Source organism: Benincasa hispida, chromosome 4 (assembly GCF_027475165.1).
Source record: "Benincasa hispida cultivar pf3 chromosome 4, pf3_genome.v1.1, whole genome shotgun sequence".
Classification (NCBI taxonomy): Eukaryota; Viridiplantae; Streptophyta; class Magnoliopsida; order Cucurbitales; family Cucurbitaceae; genus Benincasa; species Benincasa hispida.
In genome coordinates, this window is record NC_143481.1 from 32,851,741 (window position 1) to 32,862,373 (window position 10,633).

Here is a 10,633-nt window from a genome sequence, read left to right on the forward strand (position 1 = left end):
CAAATTTTGACTTGAATTTTTGGAACAAAAAGTAAAGATAAAATAAAGAAATTAAATTCTGAAAGTGCACAAAGTTAATAAGTTTTCATCTATTATTTACAAAAAGTAGAAGCCTAGAACAATCAAATTTCCTTTCTAACCAGTGAGAAATGAAAGATTATCAAAAAGAGTGAATTTCCAAATTGGATTATAAAAAACTGAAAGGAAAGAAACCATGTACACTATATACCCTCCAATTTGAGGGGAAATATATTATCTAACTCAATTGAAATTAAAATATCCAACCCTAAATGCACCATTATATTAATGTGCATGTATGTCTTTGTGTTTCAAGCAAGCAAACACTACTAAGTACATACCTACAGTATGTTGGAAGTAGGAAATCAGATCCTTCTTGGCCACATTTTTCTTTCCTTTCTCAGTGAAAGCAAACAATATTAAACAAAATTTATAAAGAACACCGAATAATCTAAAGACTACAACACTATGAATGATGCAACGTGACTAAAAAATACGATCATGTCACAGTTTTCTTACGAGCAAACCTCTGCAAAGACTTGGGAAGTTCGACTTCCTCGCTCAACCTCGATCTCTTTCGAGACAATTCTTCTTCCTTTATCTGTTCATGAAGGAAAGGCCTCTTGGCCTTCTCAATAATTTCATGTTTCTTCTTCTCTCTCTTGGTTGGCTTATTCCTTCCCTTTGTTTTCTTCTTCATGGTGATGCCCTTTGCAGCATCAATTGCAGCCTCCTCTTCAGCATCTCTTTCCATCTTCGTCTTCTTCTCCTTCTTCTTCACTGCCATGACGGTACCAATTTTCGAGGGATTGAGTGAAATTGTCTCAGGAGGAAGCTTATCGAGAAGAGACCGAACCTCCTTTTCTCTCCGCTGTTTCGATGTCTCAAATGGGTTTGCCACCCAAGTATCAAAGTTGGGTTCACCAGATCCTGGAATGAGGATACTCGACCAACCCATCGAATGACCTATGCCTAAAACATCTTCATAAGGTCGAAACAAAATCTTTCCTATTTGGTAACCTTTCACCATTGAGTGAGCCATATACCTAGTGTAATTCTGAGTTCCAGATAAATCACCTAGTATCTGTACAAATGACCCAGTTCCATAAGCAAGTAGCCCTTTCTGACTGAAATCTAAGGTCTTAGCATGCCCAGGCAGAGTCTGAAGCACCTCAAACTTCCTCAAGTCCCAGAGCTTAATTTTCCTCTCGGAACCAGATGTAGCCATGAGATAGCCATTCGGGTGGAATGCTAGCGCTGACACAGGCCCTTGATGACAAAGCATCTTTACAAGAGGAGCAGAGCTCGTAGGCTTCCACATAGCAACTGAACCACCTGAATGACCAGTTGCTATAACCCCATTGAATGGGTTTACCTGCATCACATCGGTACGGCCTAACCCAGTGCGGAAGGAACCAACCATGCTACCAGTTGTTACATCTTGATAGTGGAGCTGTCCAAATTTGTTTATGGATGCCAAAAGGAAGTGATTTTTCAGAAATTGAAGCCTCAAGACTGATCCGTGCTCCTAGTATACGTTTTTAGAATTTGGTCAGTTCAATTTATGCACAATAATAGGTACTTCAGAGAACGAACAAAATGCGAACACCAACTGTATGAACATTTACGCTTGAAGAATTGAAACACTTCTAATATCATCATAATACACTAAATGAGTTCAAAGAAGATTCTACTAATCATCAAAGGTCAGGCATATGGTCCCTATGCACATTGATCTGGAACTTTGAACACGCTATCATTTAACAGAAGCTCGAATGAAACAAATAAAATCTAAATATGAAACTCAAAAACGACATGAACTCAGATTCATTCGCAATTTAAGAACTTGCTGTCAATTTATTGAAGCTTAAGCAAATAGCATCAAGATGACATTCAATATAAACTATACTCAAATGAAGGAAAACTATGAACAGCTGCCAGAATGAAAAATAGGGGAAATATAACAGTAAAGAAGATTACTCAAATAGTAGGATATACCAACCTTGAGGCAATGAAGCTCTGTGCCCACCCGATTATAAATATACGGATACCTATTAAATTTCAAAATTTTCAATTATATTATTATTAATAATATTTTAGATAAAAAACATTTCAGCTGTGCATAGTGTGAAATTGCACAATCTAAGCAATGCAAGGTACCCCTTTTGTATTATAAGCATGAAGATTTGATTTAGAGGCCTAATCTATGGAATTTCTTTTCTTTTTCCCTTTGGGAAAGTTTGGGGGCAATCTTGTTAAGTAAATCCAGAATCCTAAAATTCTCGTGATAAATGAAATGCCTCCATTTAGGCATGCAATAGTGTACACATAAGGAGTTAATTATTGTCTACAAAATCAATTAAAGTAAACATCTAACAAATTGACACATGAACCGACAATCAACAATCAAGAGAGATGAGAGAGGGGAAATCATACTTTTTCTGTGCAGCAGCAAAGAACAGCTCATTGTGCAAGAAGACCACATCACGAACAGTCTCCTTAACCTGAAAACAGTAAACTGTGAGCAATGACTATAAACTCAACCTAATGCATCTTCTAGAATAACTATAATTGGTGCAAACCAGCATTGAAGTACACTGTAAATAACGACTTCTTGGAGAAAATCTGATATGTGATGAACACAAAAACTAAAAATTTAAGAGTTTTTTTTTTATGAGAAACATCGGAAAAGATTTTGTTGATTGAATGAAATTACAAAAGGACAAGGATTGCCATGAAGATTATATAAAACTGTTCCACCGTGATATACAGTCATTCCATGTTATTTTATTTTGCCAATTAAAAATCCTTTTGGCCTCCCTTTGAAGAATACCCAATGCTCCTCCTGTACATGTATTGCATCTTATATGCCATATTCCATGTTAGTATACCATATCAGTCTAAAGAAATTTTCCATTCACTTCTTATTCTAGCATAATAGCATTGAGGAAAGTCTCTTTTTATACATGCATACATATATACATACATACATATATATATATATACACACACACATAACGTATATATATACACAGACCAAATTATGTTGATCACGATCTTACGGGGATTATCATCAAATACCTGAAACTCTTTAATTAAATTGAGGTCCTTCATGTCCACAAGGGCCAGGTGACCCTTACGTCCAGCAATGGCCATATATCTACCGTTTGAAGTATAGTCAAGAGAATATGGTCCAAGAGCTGCACATATAAATTAGATAATAAAAATTAATGCTGAAATTTAAGACAAAATATGAACAAAACTTCACCCTAGAATGAATTTATATATATATATAGAAGAAACTAATTGTATAGACAAAATGAATTCAGAAAAGAGAGAGGAAAGGCAAGCACAAACTAAGGGAGTACAAAAATGACAAGATGTGTATTTTGGGGCCATTTTAAGCACATAAGATGACTAAATGTATAAGAAAATATTGATTTTTTTTTTTGTGGATGAGAAAAGGCATGTCCTTAGAAAGGGAATACAAAAAGAAAGATGAGCCGAAGGCAAAGAAGTCCTGTTACATAAATCTCAAGCAAAGGTACATCTCGATGTAGTTAAAAATCTCACCAAGTCCAGAAAATTGAAAGAATTTCTACATATAATCAGAACCACATTGCTTACAACAGAACCTAAGCCGAAATTTACTATGTTACAGAGCATAAGCATGTCGACTAATCAAGAGAAGTCAACGGCCAACAATGAGAAGAAGAAACACAAGCAAACAAAAGGAACAGATATAAAAATTTCATAACAATGATTTCAAGGGAAATGGTATCTTGAAGTATTAAAAAAGTGCATAGTAGCTATAAGAGCAACCTGGTAAAATAATATCATGTTGATTCCTTTTACTTAAGATATCTACTTCGTGAGAAATTGTTTCCTGTTTGATTCTCCATGTCTTCTCCAATCCTTCAGCCTCCAAATAGCCTCCCTCACTTGGCATAAGCCACTGAAAATAAAATTAAAAATTAAAATCAAGGGAAAAAATATATGTACAATGCCAAAAATTCAAATTAAAAGAGGGAAAAGCAAAGTCTACTTGAACTTGTATCATTAAATAAAATCTTTCAGCTCAACACAGATTTACCTACATTTGTGTTCCTTTCTTTGACTCTAGTGCACGTTTACAAGAAACTACTAGAAGCTTAGTAAGCAGACATGCAATTTAAAGGACTTGGAGAATAAGAATTTACCTTCTCAACCTTTGCGGCAGCTTTAGCAGATTTCCCATATAAATCTTCTATAACAGAAAGTTGACCCTTCAACTTCTTATCTTTCAGAACCTGGAAAGGAACATTTAGCATCAAACACGAGGGGAAAAACAAAATGGAAATAGAAGAACGTAGATGCAAGACCATAGGCCATATCCATACCTCTAGATTAGCACCTTCTCCCCGTAGATATTTTTGAACTTTCACATCTATCTCATTTGATACCTCCTGCACAAAAATATTTGAATGACAGACAGGTTTCAGAATGATAAATGCAATTGTTATTCAGCAACTTAGAGTTAACATTCCAACCTAGTTTAATACCTCGTGAAGTTCTATATATCTAAGGTTGCATAAGAAGCGCATTGCCAAATGTATACAACCTACTGAAAATACATAGTAGTACATATACAGCACCTGTTCAGTCGGAGGAAGAATCCTTTCAGCAACCGCATTTCCTAGTTCCTTCTCCATTGAGCTAGGTCACAACGTCTTCAAGAACTGCACGTATTTAGGTAAATGAATAACACGTCCAAAGCCATGGATTGCTTCAATAGAGGCACAACCAAGTTTCACCAACACTCGAACTATTTTCACGAATCGAAAAAACTACGAAGTACGTGAAGATTTCCACGCCATTCCTTTTAACAGTGCAAAAAGAGAGAGAACACACTAAACAAGTCTAATCAAGCAAAAAACTGATTAGCCACGATGATTTTCTTCATGCGAGTAGGAAAGAAACAACAAACTATAAATTTCCATATCATAACGCGTCAATACCTAGTTTGAGCACCGAGGTGGAGTTTGAAAGTACTATGTCGATTGTGCCAGTCTCGATCCTACGCGCTTGAGGTAACGAAGAAAATATGTTTCAGGTAGACGCCAGAAACCCTAAAATTAACGTTTAGGAGAATGGCGGGGGTTTAGTCCGACCGGCGAGAACTGGAAACTTGAAACGGAGAGCGGTGGAGAAACAATGGGAGGCCTACGGCGGAAGATCGAAGCGGATGTCATCAGAGATGGTTTTTCTCTTAAACAGGGTTAGACGTGTGGGCTGACAGGGTTTTGGTTAGGGTTTTTTCTTTTTTTCTTTTTTCTTTTTTCTTTTATTTATTTTATTTATTATTATTATTATTAGTAGTAGTAGGGGTGAGAATACAAATTCACGTGAATTGAGTTATACGTTTTGGTTTAGATCAGTGTCTTCTATTAAATGAGAATAATATGGTTTTTAAAAAAAATGAGAATAATATTCAAAATTTTGGAATCTCATGGAATCTTAAGCCTCGAAAGGGTAAGGTCCAGGTTTAAGTAGCCTGGATCTCAAAAACTGTGCTTGAAGTGTTGGTTTAAGAAGTATGAGAATAAAGTAAATTTATAAATGAAATATTTTATTGTATTTAATCCGTATTTATAATTTAGTTAGTTTAAATTGATCGTTTAGGCCCCGTTTGATAACCATTTCTTTTTTCTTTTTTCTTTTTTTGAAAAATCAAGCTTATTTCGGTTAGAAATTTTGATTTATAGTATTGACTCATATAATTTAAGTAATTGATGATTGTTATTGTTGTACACACGGTGATGATTAATGCAGTATGAAGAGACAATTATCAGGTGTAAATCGGTGTAAATCTCTCCGTCCCTTACCGTGGATTTGTAAGTTTAGGTGATTGTTGGGTTATTTTAGGAATGCGTTTTGTTTTATTTTAATTATTAAGGACGGATGGGTTTGAACATGAAATCATGCGTTAGACATAACTGATGCGTTTGCTCCTATGCGTCTGAGGTCATGCGTTGGAATGATGATGCGTTAATCTTAGCATGCAATGACCACTCATTCCTATCACAAGTTTTCTTACGCTTACGCCAAGTATAACACAAACGCAAGTTTCTCGGGTAATCCAAGGTCGAACACGGGGACTTGTCACTCAATAATATTTGTGAAGTGATGCATTTGAGGCGAGGAATAAAAAAATAAAGCGAAGAAAGTTTAAATGACTTATACACTACTCCTACTCCTAGCTAAACAGATTGAGCACTAGGAGGTTTACAATGAGAATAGGTAGAAACACAACAACCAATAACGCATAGTGATGTTTACTATCTTAAATTGCCCGAGTAATCCCAACTCGTTGCACTAATGCATCACACCTCTCGGTGGTCAGCCGCATGACTATATCTCTATAGTGCATGATTGCGTTGAGCATAAGATTGTGCCTATCTCTAGGAACAATGCGAACCTTGCTTAGTGTGTTTCATCTCTTACTTTCTCAGGCAGTTAGACACGGCTATTTAACTTATAGACAAGCAATGCAACATCCCATAGACAAGCGTTGCTACAGCCTTTCACCAAGCAAAGAGGATTAACTCACTATACTCGCACAACGCACACCTCTCGGTGGGTTGCTTTATGCGTCCTATCTCTAGGCTACATGATTAAGCGTGCGATTGACTTTGATAAATAAATGCTGAAGATAAAATATGATAGAAATGAAGATGATGACGAAGACGGTAATGAAGGAATTAAGATTTGCATTGATCACAAAATATCTTAATATCTCAAGCTAAAATGTAATACAATACAGAGATTAAAAGGGAGATGAAGGAATTTGCGTCAAGGCTGCCGGTGGTGCCATGGTTGAATGGTGGAGATGTCTCTCTCGAACTCTATCTTCAGCGAATGCTCCGATCGTCACTCGGTATGGGTTGTAGAGATGAAGAATTCTCACTGGAAATCTCTTTCAGGCTCTTATCTGTGATCACAAACTTCTGCCTCGAGGCAGAAGCTTGGATGTCTTAAAATGAAGGTCTCAAGGGCTATTTATAGAGTTTGGACGCCGACAGCTATAATGATGAAGGTATGGCTCACTGCTACTTTTGTCGCAGTATGGGCATTGTCACATTGCCTTATCTTGTTGATACTTCCAAGGTATGCGTCTGAGCTGAATTCAGCTAAAGTTATCAACGCGTTCTACCCATCTTGCGATCTTCTATTATGGTTGTCAATCCGTGGTCGCATTCTCTATTTGTTCACCGCTTTCTCCATGCGTTAGACACATGTATTTGCCGCAACTTCCATGCGTTAGACACATGTGATTATCGTCTGCGTCGTCTTTGTGGTAGATTGGCTTCAACGCATGCATTTATCTGTGATTGTTAGCTTCAAACGCATGCGTGTGATTCCTACGATAGCTAAAAATATAGACACTTTGGAACGGAATAACGCATAATATTGGGTCAGTGAGGATTTAGGTGATAATCGATGCAAAACTCAACTTTTCACAAATTCTAAGTATTATCATTGCGTTTTCTATCTGTTAGCCCTCATAATTCTAAATAAAAGGCTTATAATAACTGGAATTTCTGTCAGTTATCACCCCTCCAAAACTTAGAATCATGCTTGTCCTCAAGCATGCGTTACACTCAAGAAATTCTTAACTCACCTTCCAGCGTTCCTTTGCGATGACTAGCTTTTCAGAATATAATTAACTCGTACCTCAAACCATGACTATAATGCTCTCATCTACTTTTGGCTGCTTCTTCAAAGAGATCTTTTCTAAGTTGAAATTTGAAAAGCCCTTGCTCAAAAACTTTTTATTCATTCTCCGCAATTTTGCGTTCAGCTCATGAGAATGCATTCGTTCAAAACAATTCAAGCTTATGCATTTACTTATTTGAATGCGGCGTTGAACCTGGTTACGCTCATCGTTTTGGCTTACCCCCACGTGTGTCATGCGAGCATCCAACTTCAGTGGCATTCCATATTCAACTCAAACTCATGTCTTGCTTAATTTTGCTTGCGCTAGACAGAGGAGTTGCGCTGATGCGTCGATCCTGGCGATTTACCTTCGTTTTGGCCTTCCCCTACGGGTGTCGTGCGGACATCCAACTACGGGTAAATGTGTTTCACAACTGAACTCTTATCAACGTGGGTTTCCCCATTGCATTTACAGTGGAGATGTTATTTTCAAAAGTTCTCTCTCTCTCTTTTTTTAAGGAAATAACTGAAATGTGATGAACGCAATTCTCCGAGACCGTTGCCACCCCCCCAAACTTAGAGGGTGGCAGCGTTCTCACTGCAAGCTGAAAACAAACTTAATAGGAATATGATAACAAATGTTTGAGCAAGGGTTTGCACACAATATAACCATAGACTTTCACAATTTGAAGAAACTATTAAAAGTATGGGGTGCCTTGCGATACTAGTTAGAGGACGCGGTGAATTATTTGTACCATTATAGACGCACCGCAAAGAACCGCAGTCAGATAAGGAGAATTCTAAAAGGCTAATGGATAAAAGATAACAAGAAAAGAACCTTAAGTAGAATAACGCATGCAACAATGCGTTGGAGTTCATGCGATTGAAGCCATGCGTTTGAAGGATGTGGAAGATTCTTCCATTATAACTGCGCACTGAGGAGAGTTATTATCGCACCTACAAGGAGCAAATGCACCACAACCAAGGAAGCAGCTGCATATCCAAAATAACAATAAATAAATAAATATAATAAAATAAACTAAGAAAGCAATGTAAAAGATAGAGTAGAAGACGTCCCTAGAGAAATTGGAGTGTTGTCACCGCAAGGAGTCTCCCATGCAGGAGATGGTTCTCAACTGCTTGGGTCAAGGGGGCTCGCCCTGACCATTGGAGCTTCCAGCAATTGTTGGACACATGATGGTTGACATGCATCTAAGACTGCTTCCAGCTCATGCGACAGATAGTCTTTCTATCTCGGGGTCAATATTTGACTTTCGACGCATCGCCTATACTTCAAATATTGTTTGCAGCTTGGTCGCACAATCTGCAATACACCTAAGATTGAAAGAGTGCCTGCGAAAACACAAAAACTTCACAAAACATTAGTTGCCAAGTCCTCGGCAACGGCGCCAAAAACTTGTTGGGTTTTTTAGGAATGTGTTTTGTTTTATTTTAATTATTAAAGATGGATGTGTTTGCTCCCATGCGTCTGAGGTCATGCGTCAGAATGATGATGTGTTAATCTTAGCATGCAATGACCACTCGTTCCTATCACAAGTTTTCTTACGCTTGCGCCAAGTATAACACAAACGCAAGTTTCTCGGGTAATCCGAGGTCGAACACGGGGACTTGTCACTCAATAATATTTGTGAAGTGATGCGTTTGAGGCGAGGAATAAAATAATAAAGCGAAGAAAGTTTAAATGATTTATACACTACTCCTACTCCTAGCTAAACAGATTGAGCACTGGGAGGTTTACAATGAGAATAGGTAGAAACACAACAACCAATAACGCATAGTGATATTTACTATCTTAAATTGCCCAAGTAATCCCAGCTCGTTGCACTAATGCATCACACCTCTCGGTGGTCAGCTGCATGACTATATCTCTATAGTGCATGGTTGCGTTGAGCATAAGATTGTGCCTATCTCTATGAACAATGTGAATCTTACTTAGTGTGTTCCATCTCTTACCTTCTCAGGTAGTTAGACGCGGTTATTTAACTTATAGACAAGCAATACAACATCCCATAGACAAGCGTTGCTACAGCCTTTCAACAAGCAAAGAGGATTAACTCACTATACTCGTACAACGCATACCTCTCGGTGGGTTGCTTCATGCATCCTATCTTTAGACTACACGATTAAGCATGCGATTGACTTTGATAAATAAACGCTGAAGATAAAATATGATAGAAATGAAGATGATGATGAAAACGGTAATAAAGGAATTCAGATTTGCATTGATCACAAAATATCTTAATATCTCAAGCTAAAATGTAATACAATATAGAGATTAGAATGGAGATAAAGGAATCTGGGTCAAGGCTGCCGGTGGTGCCATGGTTGAATGGTGGAGATGTCTCTCTCGAGCTCTATCTCCGTCAAATGCTCCGATTGTCACTCGGTATGGGTTGTGGAGATGAGAAATTCTCACTGGAAATCTCTTTTAGGCTCTCATCTGTGATCACAAACTTCTGCCTTGAGGCAGAAGCTCAGATGTCTTAAAATGAAGGTCTTAAGGGCTATTTATAGAGTTTGGACGCCGACAGTTGTAATGATGAAGGTATGGCTCATTGTTGCTTTTGTCGCGGTATGGGTATTGTCACATCGCCTTATCTTGTTGATACTCCCAAGGTATGCGTCCGAGTTGAATTCAGCTGAAGTTATCAAACGCGTTCTACCCATCTTGCGATCTTCTATTATGGTTGTCAATCCGTGGCCACATTTTCTATTTGTTCATCGCTTTCTCCATGCGTTAGACCCATGTATTTATCGCAACTTCCATGCATTAGACACATGAGATTGTTGTCCGCGTCGTCTTTGCGGTAGACTGCCTTCAACACATGCATTTGTCTATGATTGTTAGCTTCAAACGCATGCATGTGATTCTTGTGATAGCTACAAATATAGACACTTT

The 10,633-nt window shown here is 37.7% G+C and overlaps 1 protein-coding gene across 1 annotated transcript; it reads right to left on the reverse strand.

Annotated features, from left to right (window-relative positions):
- Nucleotides 1–217: 217 nt before the first annotated feature.
- LOC120076774 (Transducin/WD40 repeat-like superfamily protein) lies at nt 218–5,337 on the reverse strand. Its single transcript, XM_039030679.2, has 9 exons — nt 5,016–5,337; nt 4,653–4,736; nt 4,398–4,463; nt 4,218–4,307; nt 3,841–3,973; nt 3,100–3,218; nt 2,455–2,522; nt 2,021–2,069; nt 218–1,546 (listed from the first exon to the last, which is right to left on the reverse strand). The coding sequence occupies exons 2-9, from the start codon at nt 4,707–4,709 to the stop codon at nt 518–520; spliced, it is 1,611 nt and encodes a 536-aa protein (XP_038886607.1). The 5' UTR covers nt 4,710–4,736; nt 5,016–5,337; the 3' UTR covers nt 218–517.
- Between the last annotated feature and the right edge of the window lie 5,296 nt (nt 5,338–10,633).